General features: G+C 40.8%; 1 protein-coding gene and 1 pseudogene across 1 annotated transcript; both read left to right on the top strand.

Moving 5' to 3' along the window:
* Positions 1-2,200: 2,200 nt before the first annotated feature.
* LOC120844584 lies at positions 2,201-2,926 on the top strand. The gene has a single exon (XM_040216435.1). It carries the CDS (start codon positions 2,201-2,203, stop codon positions 2,924-2,926), a length of 726 nt encoding a protein of 241 aa, XP_040072369.1.
* A 2,833-nt stretch (positions 2,927-5,759) lies between these two features.
* On the top strand, positions 5,760-6,250 carry LOC120844586 (annotated as a pseudogene).
* The last annotated feature ends 21,178 nt before the right edge of the window (positions 6,251-27,428 follow it).

The following is a 27,428-nucleotide window of genomic DNA, read 5'->3' as shown; positions in this document are numbered from 1 at the left end:
TTTTACTGTTTACCTTTTATTATTGTGCACTGAATGTTGTATTCATTCCTCCCCTCATGTAATGTATCCCAATCGGAATACCTTTGAGGAACTAAGATCTGATCTCATCTGATCTAAATGTTCATGCTAACTAGCGGCACAAATCCGCCGGATGCTAGTGGGCATGAATTGTTACCTGTTTTTGATTGCGCACCACCTGGGTCGTGATGTTATAGACATGCCCCTCTTGCTGAGAGTGACACTTCGCCGAGATGTCTGTGTTATAAATCTCTTTCATGGCATATGTTAAATAATTATTGCAAAAACAAGAAGTAATGAGAGTTTGAACTATAGACGACGACGACAACAAGAACAGAGGGATCGATGATGACTCCGGCAGCAACTGGAACGAACATGTAAATATTGTACATAAACCCTTCCTTCTGAACGAACTCGCTACATCTAATCCTCTTAACAAAAAAACGCAACAAAAATGGTACCGTAACCCGAGAGTAGCTGAGCCAAAGAAAGGCAAGAAAGACTTAGGACATCCATCGTAAAACCCATCGATCACCTGAGTGGGCTTACCTCAACAAAAATCGATCAACTAACGGCAGCCGCCATCGATCAACTCCAAAGAAGAACCGTGGTTCGATCAGCAATCATCAGGATCATTTCCGAAATCGTCACTCTTCTGGGCATGGAACCAACGTCCATCGGGGAGCTGGAAGAAAATCTTAACATCTTGACACTGAAAGAATCTGCGTTAAAAGAAATCGACGATCAGATTGAGAGAGCCATCATCGATGACACGCTCGAACAGGAGATGGTAAGCGCAGAAGGCTACGCCGAAAGTATTAGCTCAACGAAAACAGAGGTCCTACGGAAACTAAAAGAGCACGAACGAATGACTAACATGACGTTTGACACCTCAATGCCAGGTACAAGTTCAAGACCACCACGGCATATCAGTCAAGAACACGCAACGATCAAGCTTCCAAAGCTGGAAATTGTAACATTTACGGGTGATATAAGGTCATGGCAAGGTTTCTGGGACCAGTATGACGCTACAATCAGCGAGCGCGTCTGTCTGTCTAAAATTGACAAGTTTAAATACCTGAAACGTTACCTTGCAACTAAAGCTTCTGCAGCAATGGACCTTTCCGAGAAGCGTTCTGCGCACGCGCGAGCGCCCGATGCCAAGCGGCGGAAGTCAGAACGAAAAATCAAGGAAATTTGGAAGGAGGCTGTGGATCAGCGAGTAGAACACGTAATTGTAGCATATATATAATTGAGTTACACAAAAAAAGAAAGTGGACGGAAGGAAAAACACGACTTTTGGGTGGACGCCACGGATGCCCTCTTTAAAGTCACGTTGCGCACGCGCCGCAGCTCAGAGAGCGAAGAAACTGGTAGCGTGGCTCCCATTATCAATTGGTAGCGCAGGTACGTCACTTCCACGATTTTTAGTTCGTGCAGCCACCGCCTGGTGCCGTCGGTATGTGGAAAAGGTTCATTGAGGGCTTATTACTGACATCTGAAAACTACACCTTTGCACTGGACATCCTGAAAACAAGATTCGGGAGAAAAATAAAAAAAGCTGATCATAGAAGAACACATGTTACGGTTACTGGCTTTGAGAACAGTTAGCAACTCTCACAACGTGGAGAAGCGCAGGTTGTTGTATGACGAAGTTGAGACAGGAGTCCAAAGCCTTGAGGCGCTTGGTGTCTCTTTAAACACCTACGGGACACTCCTACTAACAGTTCTGCGAAACGCTGTGCCATCAGACATCCAACTAGAATATCATCGAAAAACAACATCGAAAGCGACAAACGACGGCAACGAGCTAAAATAGTTTTTGAACTTCTTGAAAAGCGAAATCGAAAGTCTAGAGCGGACTCAGCATGGAAACCAAAGAGTCCAACCAACTGCCAGTCTGGTTATTTCTTGGAGAAACGAACGACCTAGAAGATATCCACCTTCGACAGCTATGTTCGCAACAGGAACGAACACCGACAAAAAACAGTGCCTGTTCTGCGGATCAGCTGACCACATAGCCACCAACTGTTCGGTTCTTATACCGCTGGACCGAAAAGAAGAAGTTCGGAAAAAGAACAATTGTTGCTTTCGATGCACTAAACCTAACCATTGTGCAAAAAATTGCAAAAGCGCAAGGTGGCTAAAGTGTGCTAATTGTTCCAGAAGACATGCAACAACAATGTGCGACCCGAACTACCATGCATTGGAAAATCAAACTCTGAACAAGCCCTTAATAGCAAATAACGAAGCAGTTCCTACAGGAACTGTGCTCCAGTCCTCACTAAAGGCAACTGATAAGGAACCTCGCCAAGTGCTTCTTCAAACAGCGAAAGCGTGGGCCGAAGGAAGAAGAGACCGTGCGTTCGTTCTGCTCCTGTTTGATGGTGGAAGTCAAGGCACTTTTGTCAGAAAGGGCATCGCGGAAAAACTTAACCTGAAGGTCCTTGAAAAGGAAGACTTGACTATCTTTACCTTTGAAGAAGGCGCAACCACAGCTGCGAGAAGATGTCGAAGAGTGGAACTATGGCTGCGCAATCAATACAGCAGAAAGGACGTACGCATTGAAGCTTCAGAGGTACCACAGATCTGTGCCTACATCATCGCCGCACCACCAGAAATAGCGCTGAGCGTACCTGAAGACATGCTCATTGCGGATACCGATTTCATCAACAAAGAACGTGAGAAAGGCATCAGCATCCTAATCGGAGCTGGCTATAACTGGGAAGTAGTAAGTGGAAGTGTAAAACGTTTGGACAAAGGGCTGATGGCCGTTGACACTATCTTTGGTTGGACTCTACAAGGTCCCATGTCCTCAACCTCGTCTACTGCTATATACTCATCGATTACAGGAGTATTGAAAGTGACTACAGCTGACATAACTGACATATCTGCACAGCTGCGGTAATTCTGGGAACTGGAACACGTTGGGATAACGGAAAAAGAGTCACCGACCAAAGCAAATCTACTACTTGAAGAATTTGAGAGTGAAATAAAATATAAAGATGGACGGTATGAAGTTTCCCTGCCATGGAGTGATCAAGCTGGAGAGCTAAACGACAACAAGGAGAATTCAGAAAGGAGACTCGGATAGTTAACCGCACGCCTCATGAGAAACAAGGCGTTTTTGATGGACTACGACACCACAATTCGGGAATACTTTATAAATGGCTTCGCAGAAAAGACCGTTAATACAGAGGAAGCCGGAAATTCCCTATATCACATGCCACATCAAGCGGTTGTGAGATAGGACCGACAAACAACAAAGTTGCGAATTGTATTTGATGCATCTTCTTGCACCACAAGGGAACTTTCTCTGAACGACGTCTTGTCCAGAGGAACAAACTTAAACCATGACTTGATCGATCTACTGATCGCGTTTCGTACGCACAACAACACAGTAACAGCTGACATCCAGAAGGCATTTTTTGCAAGTCACCTTGGCGGAGCAAGACAGAGACGCCTTACGTTTCTTGTGGTATGACAGTATACCAAAACAAGTACATTAACTACCACAAGTGGCGACGTGGAGAATGACCAGAGTTCCCTTTGGAGCAACATCAAGTCCTTTTCTCCTGGCAGCCACGGTGAGACACCATCGAGACCTAATGGAAAAGGAATTTCCTGAAACCACGAAGGTTCTAAAGGACCACCTCTATGTTGATGACCTGATAACGGGCGCGGAAACTTTAAAGGAAGCAGAAGTTCTCTGCAGAGAAGCAAATGAGATAATGAACAGGGCAGGAATGAATCTTCGGAAGTGGAAGTCGAAAAATCCAAGATTATTAGAGGAATTCAGGAAAGAAAGTTCCCGCCAAGAGGAACTAACCGAACTGGTTGGTCCAACGAAAATCTTAGGTGTTGGTTGGGAAGCACAAACAGACATGATAAAGTTCGATCTCACTTCTCTCATCAACGTTTTGTGCTCAAGAGAGGACAGCAAACGCTTTGTATTGCAAACATCATCTCGCATTTCTGATCTAATGGGAGTACTCGCTCCTGCAATAATCACTGTAAAAATTCTGTTTCAGCAGCTACAGGAGCGAGGAGTCGATTGAGATGAAACATTACCTTCTGACCTTTACGAAGAGTGGGATACATGGTGTAAAGACCTCATTGCATTGAAAAACATCGCGGTTCCAAGACTCATTGCTCTCGACTTCTCCAAAGACGAAACAGAAAAGGCGTTACATGTCTTCTGCAACGAAAGTGCAAGAGCATACGGAGCTGTAGCATACGTGACATAAAAAAAACAAAATGGGAAGAGGGTTGCTTTAATATAGAGAAATCGAGAGTGGCATCCCTCAAGCGTTTGACTTTTCCGCGACTAGAACGAATGGGGGCATTAATAGGCGCTCGACTGACGTAGTTCCTCACCAGCAAGTTGAAATTCGAAGGACTTCCAAAATATCTGTCGATGAAGTCTACGATTGTCCTGTATTGGACTCGTGGTTCAACAACCCTGTGGAAGCTATTCGTAGCCAATCGAATCACGAAAATCCAAGCTCTGGCGGAACCATGCGACGGGAGGCATTGCCCTGGTACAAAAAATCCAGCTGACCTCCTAACTCGGGTACTTATGACAAAGTCTTTAGTTCAGAGCAAGACAGGGTGGAATAAGCCCATCTGGTTGCATCGCTCCAAAACATCATGGTCAAGTCAAATTCAGGGTAAACCAGAATGCTATGAATACCTCGCGGAAGAAAAGAAACAGACTATTATACAACTCACAGTACCTGAAGATGATCAACTGGTGAGCTTGGAGGACTGCAGTTCATTTATCAAATTGATTCGTATGACGGCGTGGCTAAAGCGTTTACAAACAACGTAGAACAATAAGGCCAACGAAATGGTCTTTTAACGGGCGAGGAAAATATGGAAATTGAAAAAAATTGGATAAAAACAACACAGAATAAGGCCTTCTCAATGGAAATCAAATTCTCAATTGCAAGATCAATGACAAGTTCACAAGACTTCAAAAATCAAGATGCTTAACCCAATTATAGACTGTGATGGGATCGTAAGCGTTGGTGGCCGATCGCAATTTAGCGACAAAGAAGAAGTGAAACATCCAATTAATTTACCTACAGACCACCGATTCACCTTCCTTCTCATTGCTGAAGAACATCGTCGGCTACTGCACGCCGGAGGTCAAGACACGTTGACATAAATACGTGAAACTTATTGGGTTCTAAAGGGAAGGCAAGCCGTAAGGCTTGCCTTCCCTTTAGAACGTCGCAGTATAGCTTGCCAAAAACAAGGTTGTGCACCAGCCTTCGAGCCTGTCGCTCAACTGCCACCAGACCGAGTTTTAGGTGCGAACCGTTTCAAAAAGAGGGGTGGATTTCGCTGGGCCGCTGATGTGTCGACGTGACTGCGGAAGCTACAAGGTTTACATGGTCCTGTTTACCTGTGCCTTGACACGCGCGGTGCACCTCGAACGGGTGAGCGACCTAACGACAACAGCTTTTTTTTTTATTAGCATTCACACCCTTCGTGGCACGCAGAGATATCTTGAAAACGATTTATTCCGACAATGCCTCATTGTTCAAAAGTGCAGCCAAAGACATCCAGAGATTGTTTGAATCGATAGAAAGGAAGGAAGTGCAAACGTATACTTTGCAAACCACAGAATTAGATGGAAAACGATCGTAGCGAGAGCTGCCTGGTGAGGCGGGTTTTGGGAGAGACTAGTGAGGACAGTCAAGGTTTCGCTGCGTAAGGTTCTAGGCCGCAGTAATCTGAATTTTGAAGAACTGACAACTGTCCTCACGAAGGTAGAAGCAGTAGTCAACTCCCGTCCGGTGACGTTCATTTCCACCGATGCAAACGAAGGAGAGGCTCTCACTCCAGCACACTTTCTGGTGGGGCACAAATTGACCAACCTCCCCTCCCATCAAATGCCAGAAGATCAAGCAAGCCCCGGAAACTTGGCGCGAGGTTGAAAATTTCGAAACACCATTATGAATCAATTTTGAAGTAGAAGGAGAACAGAATGTTTGCTAGAACACCCCCCATCACTAAACCCCACATCACTAAACCCAGCAAGTCAAGCTGTATACAAACAGGACACCTGGTCCTTCTCAAGGACAATAGACTACCGCGACATATGTGGAAAAGCTGCAGGGTTAACGAGACACTCCCAGAAAGGGACGGAAAGGTGCGGTCTTGTAGGATAATTACACCCAGTGGCCGTGAACTTTGCCAGCCGATACAGTTATTATATCCCCTGGAATTGCAAGAATGAGCTTTTGCTCATTTTCGGGAGAGTTTGTTGAATAATTATTGCAAAAAGAAGTAACGACAGATTTATCTATAGACGACGACGACAAGAACGGAGGGATCGATGGTGACTCCGGCAGCAACTGGAACGAACATGTAAATTCTGTAGATAAATACTTCCTTCTGAACGAACTCGCTAAATTTAATCCTCTTAACGAAGATACGTAACAGCATATACTTGTTTGCTCTGCACAAGCTTTCGTCCCTTTTCTAACGCCTGCTGTCTAAAATAGCAGCTAAGCTCATTAATGGGCTTAAATCTGCAAAATAGCACGATAGGAGGCATCTCGTTACTTTCGAAACCGGCGCCTCGTGGAGACATCTCAGCGCTCCGAATCACTGCCGGCAGAGGGCGCTGGGTGTCACTCTACTATGGCGCCTCCTAACCACCTGCTCTCAGCTAATAAACTAACATAATACGCACCTCATACGCATAGCTCGGGTGGCAGAAATAAGACTAAGTGCAATGTGAAGAAAGCCGAGGTCTGTTATGATTTACAGGTTAGAATAAAGTGCCTTTAGCGCTGAAATCTAAAAAAAGGCAATTTTCTTAATGATGTTTTCTAAAATAATTATCCTTCCTTATTAAGCCTGGCAAACCTGTAAATGTGTTCAAACAATTTCTGGATCTTAGGCAACACTACTTTGAATCTTAGCAAAGATGTTCGAAATTTAATTGAACCTGTTGAACCGCAAGTTTCGAAAAAAAAGTGTGGCATACATGGTGAAACCACGAAGTTTGAAATGAAGGGAAAATAACGTTTCACCCATGCCAAATGTAAAAAAAAACGGTTTTCTGCTATTAAAAGGGACGCAAAATTATACAGTTCATTAGGGGAGCAAACAGCTGTCCCAATCAAATAGCCCAGTATAATTCCTCACTCCTACACTGCAGAGTGCGTTTTGTAACATTTTTGTAAAACGCCTATTCTATCCCAATCACTTTTCGCACACTCCTGCAGTAAAGGCACGCTGTCGGCTCTAAATACTGCATATTTTTGGTAGCACAGGAAGCGCTCTCTATCGACTCCGAAAGCAATCTCTATAGCATAATTTCAGTAGAGAAAACTGGATGGCGCCACCACCTCGTGGAGCTCTGTTTCCCAACAGAGAGAAAAAAATATAGGCTGGATAAACTGAGCATGAACGTAAATAATTATCTAGAATAAGTCTGACTTTGAAAGGGTAAAGCTAAAAGACAAGAAACATAAACAGCACAATTTGGGGCGAAGTGATAAAATGAAAAATAGAGTTGGTTAACGCACCGAATAAGAGAATCCAGAAGTGCTTGATGTCCCAAATCATTCTCAACAAAATTTGAGCTTGAAAGGTAGTTTTCAACTCTTTCATCCTTTTTCCTAATTATTCCCCACACAAGTAATTTTTAATATAGCAATATTTTACATTTGCACTTTTTATTGCCTACTTATCGCACAAAAACATACCGGAAGGTATGTTGTCCGGCAAAATACCTTACAATTTGCCATATGCTTTAATTGATCTGCTTTATTAGATTAATAGAAAACAATCCTGCCCCAAGTACATTCCTATATTTATGCACAATCGTAATCTTTTCTTTTAATATGTTTCCCTTAGAGATAATGATTTTACCTCCATAGCTGAAAACTCAGCGGTGGAGACTTTTTTTGTTATATTTTGAACTAGCATAATAAAAATGCGAAATCAAAGTAAGACAGGAAAATCGACTGCGACCTTGTAATCTTTCGCGTACTCAAGCTGAGATTAAGGTAAGGCAGATAATGAAAACCAAACCAAAAAAGCTTGAAATTAATACAGAAACAGAAACCAGTAAACACTCCTGCAATAAAGCCACGCTATCGGCTCTACATACTGCTTATTTTGGTAACACAGGTAGCACTCTCTATCGACACCGAAAGCAATTCGTATAAAATATTATCACTTGAGAAAACTGGAGGGCGCCACCACCTCGTGAAACTCTGTTTCGCAACAGAAAAAAAAAAGAAAAGAAAACATTGCAGAGTTAGGAAAGGCGAAGAACTATTAGGTTGGATAAACGGAAGATGAACGTAAATAATTATCTAGAAGTCTGACTTTGAAAGGGCAATACTAAAAGACAAGAAAAGTGAACAGCACAATTAGGGATGAAACAATGAAACGAAGAATATGGTATATTAACGCACCGAAAAGAGAATCCAGATTCCAGAAGTGTTTGATGTTCAGAATCCTTCTAAACAAAATTTCAGCTTGAAAAGCTACTTTTGAACTCTTATCTTTTTCCCTATTCATATGACACCCAAGGAATTGTTGTAAATGTAATATTTTAGGTTTGCGCGTTTTATTGCTGACTTATCCGGACAAAGAAAACCGGAAGGTTTGTAGTCCGGCAAAATACCTTACGATTTGCAATATGCTTCAATGGATCTGCTTTATTAGATTATTAGAAAATAATCCTACCCCAGGTACATTCCTATATTTAAGCTCAATCGTAATCTTTTATAAATATGTTGCCCTTGGCGATTATGATTTAACCTCTATAGCTAAAAACTCAGGGTGTGGGGACTTTTTCTTGTTCTATTTTGAACTAGCATAATGAAAATGCGAAATCAAAATAAGAGAGGAAAAATGCTTGCGACCTTGTATTCTTTCGCGCACTCAAGCTGAGAGTAAGGTAAGGCAGGCAATAAAAGACAAACCAAAAAAAGAAAAAAAAAGCTTGAAAAGAATACAGCAACAGAAACCAGGAAAGCCCAAAGTAATATTTTAATATTTGTGAATTGATAAACTTTCCTTTCGGGTGTTCAAGGCACGTCCTAAGGATTTATTTATTCATAACTAGAACATCGCATGCATTGTGTGTTAGTAAATGGTTATATTTCTTTCTTGCAACTAGTGAAGTGTGGTGTTTTACAGGGGAGTATACTAGTCCTACTCCTATTCAATGTGCATACTAATGGCACCGTCAACATCTGTCCACACATACGTTTCATAATGCATGCATATGATTCTAGCATTTTCATTACTGTGACGAATATTGCTGAACTGATAATTGAAGGTAATGCAGTATTGGAGAAGTTTATTTTATGGTCAGAACAAGACGAAAGCGATTGTATTTAGCCCAGTAAATGAATACATTGTACTAATTATGCGCTTAAGATTGGTAGCAGCCAGATTGAAATAGCAAGCCATCATAAAACGCTAGACGTAATTGTTTCAGAGTAAAAAAAAAAACTACTAAAACATAAACTTGAGTATTAAAACTTGAAATGAATATTTAACATGGCGAAATTGTGCCGAGAAACATAAAGTAAGAAAGATATACTTTGACAGCGACGGAAGGACGACTGCCTCAAGCAGGCCATGCGAAGCTCCTTTTGGAAGCGAGTGGGTATATAGAAGCTTCCGAGCTGGAATGAACGACAAGAATCTCGAGTCATCTTTAGCATTTCATTCATGCAAAGAAAAGAAAGATAAAAAAGGACAATCGCTGGCGGGGATCAAACCCCAGCCAGCGGCATATGAGTCGAGCTCGCTGCAGCTATTCGCACGCAGCAGTATGCAATTGCCGTCATTATATAGAATTCCAGACTCTAAAACTTGCAAAGGTAGCTGGTATTATCAATCCCGGTTGCTGTCTTCTGCCCACAAAAGTTAGGATTTAAATGTATTATGCTGTGTTTGGCTTAAAAATTAACTCCAGCCATTCAGTCTAAGGTACAAAGACAAAAATATCAACAAACTAAAGCTTCATCAGGAACAAAATGCTTTTTTTATTGCAAATGTTCCCTACGACACACATGCCGAACCGCAATGTTTGAGCTGCAATGCCATGAAAATTTCCAGTGTTTATGACTATCGTTTGTTACTGGCTTTTTTGGCGGATCTAGCTAATCTGATTACACGCGAATCAGTCATCAATATTCGTCGCAAAAAAATTCTTGAATGTTCCGCATTTTAGGAAAAATTATGGGCTGCAGTATCTTGCTCATAACCCACCTACACTGGTTAAGAACACTTGAGCGAACCGCCATTAGTGTTTATAAATAAACAAAAAAAAAAAAAAAAAACACGCGCTTTTTTTTTTTTTTTTTTTTTAGGAAAGTATCATTTTTTAAGGAACTTTTATGGGAATTGTTTTTTAATTATTTTGACAAAAAATTGTATTTAATGTGTTCAGTTTATTATTTTAGGAATGTTTAAATAGGAGTTTATTTAAATCATGCATTTCCTGTAAGTGCAAGGGCACCTGACCCAGTCAAGCTAGCGCTTGGTAGATTTTTTTTCTTTTGTTCTCGGCAAAATGTTGCTAAAAATAATGCTAAATTCAATGTGATACGGGAGTAAATGTCACACAAAACGCAACAAAACTTTCTAAGTTCCTTATAATTTATTATTTACAGGTTCAAAAACACAATAGAAAAATATAATACTAAGATAAAAGTAATAACAGCTTCTTTACAGGTTTGTCCTTCCTCAAACAGGTCAGTACGTTTAGGGATTCCCCCGAGAAAATGTATCTTCTTTATTGCAACCTGGATTTCGAAAGCGAGCGTACAAGCAATTGTTTTGAATCCAAAAAGGCCACTGTTACGTACCTTGGCGCCCTAAGTCATTAGAAAGGCTTTTAATCGGTGGTAAACTTTGAGGACCCGGGGTAGTATAGCATCGGTACAGTTAGTTGTGAATAAATTTGCATTTCGTTGATTTCAAAGTAAAATATCATAAAGCATTCTGTTTATAGATCTACTCGATTTTCTGGACAGAAACGAAGTACTACTTTAATGAAGTGCAACCCCAATATTCTAATGCACCAAGTGATCTGCTGCGTTACACATGACCTTGTCGGTTGTTTTAGGTTACCGATCTCAAAAACAAAGCGTCGATGTGTCTAGACAGACACCACTGATCTCTCCCAAGAGTGCCATCTGTCTGACCGCAAAAAATCGATTGCTATGGGTTGGACCCACTCCAGGTAGACATTGCGGAATACAGTAGACCGAGTTCAATCAAAGGCTTAAGCGGAAATGAGGAAATCATTTTGTTTTAACTACGGTAAAGGAGCCGGTGGCATATTCAGAGGGGTATAATTTACACTAGTTTTTTTTTTTAGTTTTCAGTATTTTGTGTTCGAGATAATCAGTGATATAATAACATTCATGCGGGAAGTAAGCAAGCTTTGTGGAAGTCATCTAGAGTTCGAGGACTTGGTAACATTTTTTTGTGGTGTAAAAAACAAAACCAGATTGGTCAAAACTCCAGGAAAACGAAACATATAGTAGTTCATTGATCCTTTTTTTAAATATTAAACACCGCGGTTTTTTTATTTGTTTAAGAGAAACGACGGCAGAACTGTAGGCACCAAGACAAGATGTGCTGTGAGCCTGTGGCAGGCCAGAACAGCATTAATTTACTATTTCACATGAAGAAAACTCTATTCTATGTTGTACTTTATTATATTAAAACTAGAAAAAACCGGCCATCGCGAAAGAATCTTTGGTTAGGTTTTGCAAGATTCACCAGCAAAAATTGAGTGGGAAAAAGGAGCACCACCACCTCCGTTGAGCCTTCAATCCTCTAACGTAATTCGTCCGAAAACTTAACCAGAGTTGTGTACCGGTGTTGATGCCAATTCTATTTTGGAATAGCGGATATGTTCGTTGTACAGTAGTACGAGTTGATTCAAACCAGGATGGTGCACAAAATCTACGACTGTAGACAATTCAACTCGAAATGTTCTGCCCTTCACTCCATCATAGAATCCTCAAGTAATCAAAGTCGTTCTAGAGTTTAGAAATAAGAACAAAAAGGCCGTTAATATTTTTAATTGCAAAATGCACGCCCCAATGTCTGCGTAAGCATGTAAAGTTAGTTTTTACTTTTTGTCTTATATCTACTTCAGTATGACTTTTGAAACTTTCGTATATTGACTGGAACTGTTAGCTACGTCGCCTTCCGGCTCCAATGCACAGCGTGCAGCACCGAGGCGCTCCTAGCGGCTCAGTTACATACTGGGAAACATTTGTGAACGGAGATTTTACTTCTAGTTTCCCCCATCGGACCGCAGCCAGCCGGAAGCGGACACCGCGGACCTGGACCACGCCCCTCAACGCAGCGTACCACGCCTAGTATTCGTAGGTTGACCGACGTGTGCATGTGATGCCGTAAGTATGCTTCTATTCTAGTGGCTTTATGTTTCCCAGAATATTCGGGAAATAGGAAGACAGCGCGCCAGCTAGAAACAGCCTGCGACCTAGTTTTCCTATTTCCCGAAATAGAAACAGCTAGAAACGGATTGTTTTTGAAGATAATCGATGTAATAAGGCAAATAGATGTAATAATCAATCAATCAATCAATCAATCAATCAAAACAAATCAATGTTTATTATACAGTGCCCAGGAACAACCCTGAGGTCTTGGTGCTGGCACACTGGTGGATAAAAAAAAATACATTATACACATCTCCACAGAAAATAAGATACATTTTTAAGCACAATACTAGCCAGTACACGAGTAGTTCGTAAAATGAGATAAAAACGAGGCAGTAACAGTAGACACGGAACACAAGACAGTGCGATATCAAGTGCACAACCAGAAAACACGCCATGGAGATGACGAAATTCAGACATAACAGAGCCATTCAGCAATGCTCATCCTGCACGGGCAAGTTTTTAATAGAAAGGACAAACGTCCTGTAGCAAGGGTGGAAAATATCAAGTTTTTTCGAGTAATGATTCAAACGCTGTGTCATTCTCACAATTGGGTTTACCGGACTAAACGTTCTAGAAACATAAAAAGATGACAGAAGACGAGTGGGCACACGTGGTACCCTAAGGCACAGTTCAGATAACAGGCTCGGAGAATTGATGAGTCCATGCAGCGTTTTAAACAAAAATAGTAAGTCCGCGTTCTCCCGACGCCGGTGCAAGCTAAGCAAACCAACACGCTCTAACGCAGACTCATATGTTAAACAGTGAACGTCCTCCTTTACGTAGCGATGTTTAAAGATAGAAACAAACTTTTTTTGCACACGTTCGATCTCCAAGGAGTGACTTTTAGAAATTCCATTCCAAACAACTTAGGCATATTCTAACTGCGACCTGGATAGCGAACAGTATAACGTGATAAAAGCCATAGGGTTTTCGAACTCCCTGGTTAAGCGAGAGGCAACACCCAACATTCGCAATGACGAGTTGACCAGCCTACCAACGTGATCAGAGAAACGCAACCCAGAATCAACCATGACTCCAAGATCTTTCATCACACTTACTCGAGACAAAGTCTCTCCTTGAATATTATATGCGAAAGAGATATTGTGAGTTTTCCGAGAGAGCGTCATGACCTTGGTTTTGAACGGGTTCAAGAAAAGGTCGTTTTCAGAGCACCATCGGTAGAAAGAACATGCATCTTCCTGGAGCTTAGCACAATCATGTTCAGAAACTATTTCTCGATAAATTTTTATATCGTCAGCATATTGCAGGAATGAAGAATTTAAAACAGCAAAAGAGACGTCATTTACGAAGATTGTGAACAGAAGGGGTCCTAAAACAGATCCCTGAGGAACGCCGGAGCGAGTCCTGTATAACGAAGAGTTCATGTTGTTGACCCGGACATACGCCTCTCTCTCTGACAAGTAGCTCTTCAACCAGCCATGTACTGAACCACATACTCCATATGAGGAAAGTTTGGATAGAAGAATATTGTGATTGACTACGTCAAAAGCCTTACTTAAGTCAAAGTAGACAACGTCTAACTGACCTCTGTTACATATCACACGAGATGCGGCAGACATAAAGCTAACAAGATTAGTAGTTGTTGATCTGCCGCTCATAAAACCATGCTGATTGGGAATTGCTAAGTTTCGAAATTTGAAAGAGAGAAATTTATGGACGACCATTTCGAAAAGCTTAGAAAATGGAGAGAGAAGAGAAATAGGTCTATAGTTACAAATATCCCCTTTTTTCCCCGACTTTAAGACTGGAACAACAGCAGCGACTTTCCACGTTTCAGGAAAGGTTCCTAACCTTAACGAGTTGTTAAATATAGAGCACAGTACCGGCGTGAATATGTCGTGATACGTTTTGAGAATCGCAGAGGGAATGCCGTCGGGCCCTACTGATAATGTTGCTCTCATTTTCTTAATACAGGATCGTACGCACTCCTCATCGACATTAATGCAACTTAACAAGTCACCAAACCCATCTAAGTGAGGCAGCGCAGGTGTAGAACGCTGCGTACTATCCCTGTAGACGGACCTAAAATGCTCAGCGAACAACTCAGGCACGGACTTCAAATCGCTCTTTTGATTATCCAGAACAATCTTTGACTCGATATGCCTCCCAGAACGTGAATTAATATACCTCCAGAATTTCTTAGGATTATTGACAAGATCTGATTCCACTGAGCAACGATGAGCCTGGCGGTCGCGATCTAGGATTGTCTTACATTGCTTTCTGCAGTTCTTGAATTCTACCTCCCACTTTAAAAGGCCACTTTTCTTGAACTTCCTGTGAAAGAAGTCCTTTCTTTTCAGTAGTGTTTTTAGCTCACTGGAAAACCAGTTAGGAAAGCGAGATTTAGTAACTGTCCTTAACGGAATAAAAGTATCCATGGCCCCTCGAACAGTTCTCGTAAACAGCATGACCTGGTCATTTACATCAGGCGACTCCAAGATCAATGTCCAATCAAAACTCGTGAGGTAATGATGCATCCCGACATAGTCCCCTGCTGACAGATTATATGAGGTGTGCGGCGGGGAACCACCAGAATGAGCACGAACAGAGGATTTTTCGAAAGAAAGTACTATATCAAGTGCAGGATGATATGTATCCTGAGGAACTAATGGCAGTTCACCCCGTGCTACACGCACACTGTCCATATTTGAGAAGCATAAATCTAGAGCATTAAACTGGTGATTCAGAACATTGTTGTGTTGTGTGAGATTTAAGAAAGATGAAAAGTTTAAGAGCTGGGTGCCTTTCTGCCTGCAGTAAAAGTTGTCCGTAAAAACATCAAACTGCGGCCATTTAACTCCAGGAGCATTAAAATAATAATAATAATAATAATAATGATAATAACAATAATATTTTGCCTTTTGCTTACGTTGTTTGAAATGTTTCTGCAGCTTTTCCGCCTCATGGGGTAGGGCCTCGTCAAGCTGCAAGCCAAGCAGCGTTCTGCCCTATCTCCCTGCTTTGTATAGAAAGGAAAATAAAGATATCATTATAATTTTTCCTTATGAGACAAACACCTTACGTCGAGCCCCCATGCACTTGTCCATAAAGACGGCCCTAGCAAATGTTTTTTTGTGTTTCTTTTAGAACAGCGCCATGTTTTGATGTTATTCCTTAGGGGATGAATGATACGACATCCATGCTTTAATTCTAAGAAGAAAAAAAAAATTGTGCTGTTGCTAGACTAAATGAGTGTTAAGGCAATTCCCCCAGCAAAGATCCGCGAGTTAAAATTCCCTCGGCTATTAGTTTAGCCTTCGCGTTCGCGGACGACGCGCTGTTCTACAGGGATCGGTGACGTGCTGGTCACATAATACACGGTCCGCGGTCGTACATCGCGACCTGGTCCGTTGTGTAATCTGCCGCAAATCCCCCCCCCCCCCCACACACACACACAAAGAAAAAAAGAAAGAAAAGAAAAAATATATTTTGTTTTCCCCTATGATGTAGAACAGATGACGCCACGAAGCTATCCCAACCAATGTAATACCGTGTAAGTGTCACATGACATTTTTGGGAGGCGCTCAGCAACGGGTAGGATGCGTGCTCACGTGAGGCGTTTGCAGCCTTGGATTTGCTGGGATGGCGTTTAGCGTCTGTACCGGTACGTCGCACGGTGAAACAGCGTGAGATTACCTTGGTTTTTTTAGTACTGCACGCGGTGTGAGATGTCCTCGCATATCGGTGTTGGCACCGCGCGTGCCGCAGCTGCCAGATAGAGTCCTCTCTTCATCTTTGTTGCAACGGCTGCTCTGAGCTCGTTGCTGCCAAATACCCTTGCCGTCCTAGTCTTTTGACTATGAGTTCAGAGACGCACTCTTTTTTTATTTACTACTGGGGGAAAAAGTAATGAAATAAACCGTTTTTTTTGTATCTTGTGCGTAGCCCGGAAAAAGTAAATTTCAACTAAAAATTTTTTTTTATAGTCGACATTTGGACGTAACAAATGCCTTTACACAGCACACCTTAAAAGATTCCTGCTTTATTGACGAACAAAAAGGTGTATTATACACAAATCAATATTAGCATATGTAATTAAAAAAATTTGTCATGTCTCCTCGTGCCAAACGCTATGAAAAAAAACATGTAAAATACGCATTTGTAGACAGTCTTTACGCCATAACATCTCAAAGACTAAACATGTATGGTCTGTGGAACATGATCCGTAAAATACGAACTTTTCTCTAAAAATATATATTCGTTAATATTCCGTATTTTCTAAGCTGTAATAGGCTTTTGCCTATGCGAGAAAAAAGGGGATTAAGGCGGCACCCCCTTTTGAGATTAATGTTAATAAGGCAGAATATGTTGTTTTAATAAATCATAATTACTAGAAGCTGTCTTAAAAATAAAAAAAGCGACGGCAACGCTAATTTATTAAAATGAAGCTTCTTTAAATTACACATGTACCAAGTGAAAGGTTGCCTTTACAAAACCATGCCCAGATTTAATAGCTTCTATTTTCCAAACTTTAAAAAAAAAATTAGCCACGCCATTGCTTATCGCACCGTGGTACAGTGTTCACAAATATTTTATCCCTTCCTCTTGGTTCTCACCAGATGGTGCAAAATTATTTAACTACACCTTTCAATTACCCATGCGTTCGTCATGTAAATCGTACATTATAACGACCGACGTAATAATCCTCTGTACCTTCCCCCCCCCCCCCCCCACGAAGCAAAAAAAACAAAACAATTTACAAGTAAAGAAGTTCTTCTCCCCAGGTGCCATGAAAGAAAAGAAAATATTTTGGAATATTAAAGTAAGGAGCCCAAAACTCTCCAAATCTTTTTGCCTTAACTATTGCATGACATTTTATGCCTAGGTTCATGTTCTGCTTCAATTATTTCTTTCCGTTTATTCAGTATGTTTCGGTGAGATTTCGTGTTTCTCTCGCGTTCATTTTACGTCTTAGAAATCCTGGCCCACGCACCTTTATTTAAAACAGCTTCTAGACATTCGTCTTTGACCCAGTCGGAAGTGTCTCCCGCCTCGGGCAATCAGAAGCGGTAGTCCCTACAATTGATACCGGTAAAGCTGACCGCTCTTTCCGATTCCGACCCACCAATCAACTATCGTACTTTGCTTTAATTACTCGAACATCTTTTAGAGACCTGCTAATAAATAAAACAAAAAAAAAGAACAAAAAAAAGTTGCAATTGGACTTTTAGATCGTTCTTTCCCCCTGGTTATATAACCTCGGGGTACATTTCGGCCTTGAAAAATTGTGGCGACTTGAGCTCTTGGCTACGCAGAATACCCTCATGCACATCCTCTAATCAATATTACTTAGGGAGTCCTCGGTCTGCCTCATTATTCTTCGTTCTCGAAGAGAAATCGCACAAATAGGGAACCTAAGGTTTCTCGGTCCTTCCGGCTCTGCGAATTCTCCCGGGGCTATATACTTGCTCCGGAGCCTCTAAGATTGCTGACAATTAAACAAGTCTGTAATGACTCGGTGCTTCAAGGTATAACTTTCAATGGCTTTCCGGGTTTCAAAGAATTCCTCCTATGATCGTTCTCTCCAATACACTACCGTCCCTTCGGAAAATACCGCGGTCGCGCTGAACAATGATAGCTTACGGTTCACAGTCGGAGACCGCTTTTTCTCCGCCACTGTAAGTTCCTTTTGAATGCGCGATACCTAATTGGAAATATGTTTGAGTCTGGTACGCATGGTCCTGGTTTCCAAAAGCTGAGTGAGCATTGTAATCTATAAAGTTAGATATGCCCATTCAGTAACAGTGCCTATTATACATTTTCATACTTGTTCTGTATATTTCATTATTAATACATGTTCAGAAATCGATAGTTTATTATTGAAGATATAAAGAAAACTGATTTTGTCTGTTCCCTTTTTTCCACTGAAGTTTCTTGATCTAAAAAAAAAAACAAAAAAACTGAAGGCAAGTTTTTTTAATGGTATACTCATGTCCCTCAGGCACCCTGACAGGAACAGAAGAGCGAATTACCATAATTGCAAATATATCTGCGCAATGTGACGTCTCTTACGAAGGTGTGCCATGTTTTGAATGACTCCGCGTGTAACTTTGCTGGGTATTACACGCTGGTAATAATAACGCTTTTGGCAACTGCACTATGAGGACAAGCACAGGGAATGAAGAAAGCGTTCTGCGGAATTTCGCTTAGCAGGAAGTCATATACTATTTCTCGGAAACTATTAGGTTTTTACAGCGTTAGCTGTTAGTGCCCTTACCCGAGAAAATGCTCATGTACGAACCCAAAGCCCCAAGCTACAACAGAGGCACTGCCGCCCCTCTTCCCGTCATTCCTCACAGACGACGAGGCTCTCTCCAACATCTCCCAGAAAGAAGGCCGTACCGCTTCAAGTGGTTAAGTCACAATATCGGAGAAGGAAGGCCATGGCGCCATTAGGTGAGAAAATACCTGGCATCGACGTGAAAAAAATGTTACTTGTCGGTCAGCGCGGTGGTGTTCGTGCGCGTTTATCCGACATTAATATACGTTTTAAAAACACAGTCTTGTGCAATTTATTATATATATATATATATATATATATATATATATATATATATATATATATATATATATATATATATATATATATATAGAATAGAAACGTAATATACAACACATTACCAAGGTTGAAAGTACCAAATTTATATTTATGATTATCCCCACATTTTTGGAATGAACCGGCCCGGTGCGACATTTTCTTCCCTCATACGGGCTTCGATTCTGGTAAATTCACGTTGTGTGTGAGCTGCTGACTGTCTGAAAAGGAAAGCTGAGACATTTCAGAAGGGAAGGAAACCGAAAACAAATCCAGTCATCGCCACAGAGAGCGCACACGAGCAGGATATGCCACATGTGTCGACAACGTTAAGCCTTTCGTCGCCGCTGCTCTCATGTTGAAAATAATCCCAGGAGAAGGGGAACAAGAGGGACAAAGGACAAACATAAATCTCCAAACACAGCTACGTGACTGGTGCGCGACCGAAAAAATCCGCCTGGTCCGGGTATCGAACCCGGGACCTCTCCATTACAGGTGGAGCGCTCTACCAACTGAGCTAACCAGGAGTTAGACGGTGCTTCAAGGTATAACTTTCAATGGCTTTCACCCTTGTTGGTGTTAGACTGGTGGCGGCTGATAAAACCCGTTTGCTCTTCCAACGTCTAACCCCTGGTTAGCTCAGTTGGTAGAGCGCTCCACCTGTAATGGAGAGGTCCCGGGTTCGATACCCGGACCAGGCGGATTTTTTCGGTCGCGCACCAGTCACGTAGCTGTGTTTGGAGATTTATGTTTGTCCTTTGTCCCTCTTGTTCCCCTTCTTCTGGGATTATTTTCAACATTATTGTCCAGCTCGCTTGCACCTTTGCATTTAATTGCATTATAATCATAACCTTAAATTGCAAGTTTCACCCTTGTTGGTGTTAGACTGGTGGCGGCTGATAAAACCCGTTTGCTCTTTCAACGTCTAACCCCTGGTTAGCTCAGTTGGTAGAGCGCTCCACCTGTAATGGAGAGGTCCCGGGTTCGATACCCGGACCAGGCGGAGTTTTTCGGTCGCGCACCAGTCACGTAGCTGTGTTTGGAGATTTATGTTTGTCCTTTGTCCCTCTTGTTCCCCTTCTGCTGGGATTATTTTCAACATTATTCACCAGCTCGCTTGCACCTTTGCATTTAATTGCATTATAATCATGCTCTCATGTGTAGTTTTTTTTTAGACTTGTTTCCTTCTTCCCGTGTTCGCTTGATACTACGGCATTTACGTGGATTCGCGGAATAAGTCCTGCTACGGTCTGAGTGACGTGTGTGCCAACTAGTCAACGATGACACTGGTCGATTATCGATAGACCTCTCCCTAGACAGAGACAGAGACTTCTTAGAGATCGTGTTCAAATGTGTTCATGGCGGATATTACGGGACGTATGGAAACGATCGACAGGTGAGAAACAACTTATTTACGGGATTTCTTGGTCATGTAGGACACAAAAAAAGTCCTGCAGTAGATTTGTCGTTTTAATTTGGTGATAGAATTTAATTTTTTTCTAAGTCGTTATTCATGTGCTGTTGCCTCGACATTTGTATATATGAGTGACCATACTCTAGTTCTCACCGTAAGGTGAATAACAAGTTTGTGTGATTATTGAAATTGCGTGTTTTGTTCTTATATGTTTATTTATACTAATGTTATGTTGTTTCCTTTATCGCGTTTATACTCGAATCTTAAATGTATTAAGGTAATAGTATTATTGTATAAAAAATGAATCATATTGTTTTCTAAAGCAGCTCAAGCCCATAGGGAGAAGTAAATTAGTTGACTGTAAATAGTAGGTTTAGTACCCCTGCCACACGGAAAGGTGTATATATTTTCATTAAATTATATGGGGTTTCATCAGTTCGCGGTCTCGAGTGATTATACAAGCGTCGCAAGCTGATTTGTCGACCCCATAATGTCATTCAATCACAATTACATCAATTTCGCCATGTGGCCGGGGTGTAATGCAAGAATTCAGTGACTGCACTCGGTAACATCGCTTACATGTTCGTAAGTGACACTTGTCTAGCCGTGTCCGCGTTTACTACGTCTACCTAATTTTTAAATGTAATCTGTTTTGCTGTGTCCAATCACTGCGTGTTTCGCCATTTTGTGGAAGTATTTCTGTATAAAATATGCATTCCTACAGCAATAATTCCGTGACTCAATGTTTCCGACTTAAAACAATCAAATTTTTTTATAGACGCTTTATACGCATACCTCGTGTCATTTCGTACCGATTATTTAGCGATGCAATGTTTTGCCCGTGTAATAAAATGCTTTCTAGACCCTTTGCTATGTGCAGCTTTCATTTTTGCTTATAAGACACGCATATATGACCAAAAGCGCGTTACGACGGTCGATCCACGCGCGTTGCCTTCGCTTTGACGCGCACCCCCGATGGCCTTCCCTTGCGACGTCACGAGAAGAGCCCTACGCCCTTAGTTTCTAGGAGGTGTTGCTCTCTCTCGCTTCTCCCTCCATCCCCCGATTCGCGTTTCGAGCTCGTTGCTCGCCCTCATGCGGCGGAAACGGGAAACACTCTCCTGCTCAGCGGCCACGGCGGAACTGCTCGCGATCATGGCTCGCCAAATGTCATTTTTTGAAAGCAAACAACGCTCTCTTCACTGTCTTAACGTAGTGCAGCAGGCGGTATTGAATTGCACCTTATTACAAAGTTCTAGTATTGTGTATAGAAGTAATCGTAAACGATGTGCGGCTGCGTTAGAATTGCCTGCTGCACGGTGCGCATGCGCGTTGTCGCCATGCGCCAATCCAAAACCGCAATTCTGGTCACCGCGCACGCGCAGTGTGGAGCACGCAACGCGAACGCGAACGCACAGTGATTGCGTTCGCTTCTACGCGCAATAGAATACTAACACTCACTGCCGTTTTGCCGGTTTTCCGACTCTGACAATAAAAAGTAGCTATGTCTGTGATATGCTATCTGCCCACTCTTTTTCCAAATGTGATATTGAAATGCTTACCGTGAAATCTGGACGTAATATGCTTTCGGTTGTCTATCGACCACCTTATCGGAGTTTCGGCGAGCTTCGGGAGATATTTAAACATGAAACGTTTTGATTCAGTTTTATGTAATGCCCTGACTGGGTTTTTAAAGTGGAAATAAATTAAATGAAATGAATGAAATGAAAATTATTTGTCTATCATAGCTGGCTATTTTAATATTGATATGGGTATAAACAGCCCAATGCAGCAGCAAATGTTACTCACACTTCACTCAACGGGTTTTCAAAATGGTATTAACAGTCCAACTTGCATTACAGCGTCTTCTGCTGTTTTAGACTTAATTATTCCTAATAATAACAACGCAATTTTTTCCGGTCGCATTGCCGCCGATATTAGCAATCCTTTACCTGTTTTCTTGTGTATAGAAAAAACAATTCGTTCGAACGATATCGCTCAAATGAGCAACAGCAAATATCTCAAGAAAGACTCGACCTATGTAAGAACCGTATTTCCTTGGTGGATTGGAGCCCTATCTACAACGAGGCCACTGCAGATGATGTTTTTAGCAGGTTTCTAGAGCTCTTCACATCAGTGTATAATAAATTTTTCCCTACTGTAAAAATAAAACCATTCAAAAGTGCGCGTAAACCATGGATCAATCGACGTTTAATTAGACTCGTTAAAAAAATACAAATTATTTGCAACGTTTATTTAAAGCAAAAATGCTACCGTGCTAACAGAATATAAGTCCTTACGCAACCGAATAAACAGGGAAATTAAATAGGCGAGAAGCATGTATTAAAATAATTTCTTTCGTCGCCATTTTTCTAGTAATCTCAAAAAAACATGGAGGCGTCTAAATCTGCCTAAATCTAAATGCCGAAGTGATCACAAGCTTAACGGTTAATGGAGCTGAGCTATCGGATTCAGATCTCGCTACGTCATTCAATTGCTTTTTTTCGGCTGTGGGTGACCGTCACTACAATTCCGACATTTATGGTTTTCTAAGTGATAGATTGGCGGAATCAATATTCTTTGAACCAACTGACGAGCTAGAGGTTTTTTTTTCAATTTGCAAAAGTCTAAAAGATGCGAATAGCTTTGACTCCCATAGTATAAAAAGGTCGCCCAGTCAAATATGTTTCGCAGAGAATTACACCTTGTCTGACACATATTTATAATGTAGCGCTTAGGACGGGACACGTTTTAACAGCTACGCAGCTAGCTAGAGTAGCTGTAATTTATAGGAAAGGAAATAAGAACGACTTCGGTAACTATAGACCAATATCTATGCTTCGTTTTTTTTTAAAAGGGTTAGAACGAATAATTCATTGCGAATCAATAATGTTTCCTTAAAGCATTCTGTAAGATCCGTTCGCCAATATGGGTTTAGTATAAATAGATCAGCAAAACATGCCTTGCTTGTCAAAAAAAAAAAAATATTTTGAATAGTTTACTCACAACGTCTTACTCTGGGTATTTTTATTGACTTTAGTAAAACATTTGATACCCTAGATTGTGAAATACTTTTCGCCAAGCTCGAATATTACGGCGTACGAGGACACGCCCTCATGTTTATAAAATCATATTTAAGCTCGCGATTACAATATGTTGTCATAAATCACTCTCGCTCCGATTATTTTTAAATTTATAATGGTGTCCCTCAGGGTAGCATCCTTGGACCACTCTTGTTTAATATATATATATATATATAAATGACATTATCAAAATTAGTACTCTTGCAAAATACGCTATTTACGCTGACGATACGAGCCTTTTCTTCTCCTCCTCCGACGTTGAACAACTAACTGGCACTGCTAAACGAGTATTGACATTATTAGCACTGTGGTCATTAGTCAACTTATTGAAAATAAACAAAGAAAAAACTAAACCTAATATTTCGTCCTAAAGGAAAACTTGTAATGCACCCACCGCCCTAAGTTTTGAGCGACCCCGTCATCGAGTACGTAAAAACGTTTAGATCTCCCGGTGTAAGTTTTACTGCAGTGGTGACATGGGACGCCCACATAAACGAGGTTTGTCTTGCCCTTTGCAAGGTTGTTGGAATTACCTCACGTAACAAGAATGTTCTACATGAGAAAAACTGAACTTACTTTGTATTACGCTTTCTTTTATTCGTATTTGAGCTATTGTTTCATTGCCTGGGGTAATATCACAAAATCCAATATTCTGACGCTTCTGATTTTGCAAAAGAAAATGTTATGTGCTATTACAAAAGCTCGATATAATTTCCCAACCGGGCAGGCTTACTTGCAGCTTAAAATTGTGGCTGTATATAATTTACTTTAATATAGGTTCGCGTGTTTTTACAACAATGTAATAGCAAAAATCTATAATTTCATTTCACGTACTGTTTCTACTGTGCCCCACAAAACGCCTTATGCAACCTCGGAAAAAGACACCTTTGTTTTACCTAGATGTAGAACGAACTATGGCTTTACAAGGTTGCGATATATCTTGCCTAAGTTTTCGAATACGGCTCTATGTCATCACTTGAGTGATATGTCATCTTCTGTCCTTAAGAACGCTTTTCTCTAGTTTGTACTTCTCATTTTGTCTGTACTATTCATTTTTTAATATATTGTTTTTTACCGAGTTTACTCTAATGACTTGCAAGGGTGGCGAGGCCCGTCAAGCAGGGGACGACACTACTTTTTTCTCGCCACCCTCAGTTTGTGTTTCAAGCTGAAATAAAAAGCTGATTGATTGAACGAAGCGTACTGCATTGACCAGATATGCAAGCTGGTAGGCGTTCCTTCTAACTGAAAAGCCTGAGCGGACACAATGACGGCGCATAAAATTCCAAGAAAATAAATGTTCTTAAAAATATTGAAAGCAAATAAATAAATAAATAAATACAGCGGAATATATATATATATATATATATATATATATATACAACGGGCATGGTGGCGGGAGGCCTAAGGCGTGGTTATATAACTGAGAAGAAAAAACCCTTAGTGAAAACAGCAACAACGGACGATTTATTCTTCGACGTTTCGGCCGGAGTTCGGCTTTTCAGGCCGGACTCCGGCCGAAATGTCGAAGAATAAATCGTCCGTTGTTGCTGTTTTCACTAAGGGTTTTTTCTTCTCAGTTATATATATATATATATATATATATATATATATATATATATATATATATATATATATATATATATATATATATATAAATATATATATATATATATATAATTTTTGTGCATTTGGTCCGGAAGGATTGGCCGTGAATTCGGAAGTTATGCAGATTGTCAAAAGTCTTGACTTTCATAACACTGGTATATGCTTTACCCACAATTAATGTACCTTTACATGAAATGATCAGACTAGCTAAAATGTTTTAATTCATTTTACTCAATTTTTTCATAACTTGTTAAATAAAAATTCAGCAGTTGGCAACAATGATCATCATTTGCCAATTTCGGTTTGTCATAGTTGTTCGCGCGTCTGCAATTGCATCATAAGCAACAAATTATAATGGATCTTGAAAAGCTACGAATCTTAATTGTATTATTATTAATACAAAGTGAAATAATGTACTAGGCCCCCAATAAACACAACATTCTCAACAAGATGGGCGATTTAACATTAATAGTCTATACAGAAACGTCTCGTTATGTTTTCTTTTTAGCATATGAAAAGCTCTTACCTTGTTATGCAGATAAACATAAACACTTTATGCCTTTTAAAGAACACACACTTCTGTTGCCTGACTCGGATTTCGTTTTCCTTCTTTTTGTGAGAAAAGCTTTTTTTTTTTTTTTTTTTTCATTTCTCTTGTGAGCATATTTTAAACCAATCACGAGTGGCGTTATTTTGTAAACTTTGGATTGATTATGTTATTCTTCTACTGGAAGTAATTCTAATATAATTAATCATCTAAATGCTCAAAACCCGATCAAGAATCTGCATTTTATTATTTCACACGACAATCATCTGAGTGAGAAAAAGAAGCCAAAACACACAAATATCAGTGCTGATTTATTTTTAAACAAATTCAATGTTCTATGCTTCCTGAAAGGTGAAAGAACAAACCCAGGAATCCAACCCTGGCTCTTCGCGTAGGAAGCAAGCGCAATAACAGTTAGGCCGGGGCCACGCTGCCTGCTTGGCCAGCTACGAGCGCGGCAATATATCTCCTCCCATACGTCTCCACCATCAGTTCCGGTGAAAGCAAAGTACTCATTGCAAATATTGTACAGCACACTGGCTGGGACAAATCTTTAAACACATGCATTTCCACAACGTAGCTCATAGCGGTGTCAATCGCAGCAGACCTTGTCTGGTCATTAGCATTTTTTTCCCTTTAAAAGTGTAATGATCACCTTGAACCTTCCACACACATGAATGGAGTTTATTAACTAATCTGCTTGGACTAAATTTGAGCTCGTTAAAATAGGTAAATATCTACGAGTTCACACCAGTTTCATTTTAAGCTAAAACATAAACGTTTCGTAGCCCCCTTTGGACTTCACTGCCATCTCCACGCGCAGCACAAACAGGGTCAAAGTCTGAGAACGCGTAATGCAAATACAGAATAAAATTAAGCAGCCGTAATAAGTTTCCGAGCCAGAAAGTTTCGTAGCAAGGTAACCGCCGCCATTCGTTGCACCTACCGGTTTCGGCCATTCAGCTGTCGAATGAGGGCTTCAAAACACAAGCTTGAATATAGTATTGATTACAAACGAAGCTTAGTTGACCGTACCAAAGCAACTTGTGACATATTCTTTTCGGCTGCCGGACCAGGCGGAGTCTTTTTAGCAATCACAAATCTCGAGTTATGCTTCATTTAAGGTGCAGGTCAATTGATTATCTTGTAACCGGGTGTTCTATTTTAATTTGAACATATTTAGTACAAAACATTCGTAAAACATGCACTAATACGGTTTGTGCAAGTGACTTATACGGCCAGGGTGGCATTATGTAGGTGGTTAATCTTTGCGATAAGTCGGATAATTAACTTAAATTCCTTAATTAACATTTTGAATTAGTAAAAATAATTATATGGTTTCAATTAGAAACATACTGAGCATTATCGACTCACTATATCAGACAATTTTAGTAGGACTTAAAGCTTGTGGGAAACTCGTGGGCGCACAAATGTTACCACACGTGAAACAGGTGCAAGACTAGCAGTGGCGAAACGCAGATGATTAAATTATCATCGCGTTCCGCCCTTGCTAGCTTTGCGCCTGCCGCACGAGTGGCAACTTTGATATGCCCCCGAGTTCCTCACGAGCTTCAAGTCGTTCTAAAATTGACTGATATAATGGGTTTCAATTATGCTCAGCATGTTTCTAATTGAAACCATTTGATTATGTTTACTATTTAAAAAAAAGTTAATTAAGGAAGTCTAGTTAATTATCTAACTTATCTCAGAGATTAGCCACCCCCACATAATG

Source organism: Ixodes scapularis, unplaced genomic scaffold (assembly GCF_016920785.2).
Source record: "Ixodes scapularis isolate PalLabHiFi unplaced genomic scaffold, ASM1692078v2 PGA_scaffold7__128_contigs__length_106722199, whole genome shotgun sequence".
Lineage (NCBI taxonomy): Eukaryota > Metazoa > Arthropoda > Arachnida > Ixodida > Ixodidae > Ixodes > Ixodes scapularis.
The sequence above is the reverse complement of the archived record's forward strand: the minus strand, read 5'-3'. Positions and strand labels throughout refer to the sequence as shown.

Coding starts and splice junctions, on each gene's coding strand:
- LOC120844584 (XM_040216435.1), top strand. CDS start 2,201: ATGTGCGACCCGAACTACCATGCATTGGAAAATCAAACTCTGAACAAG.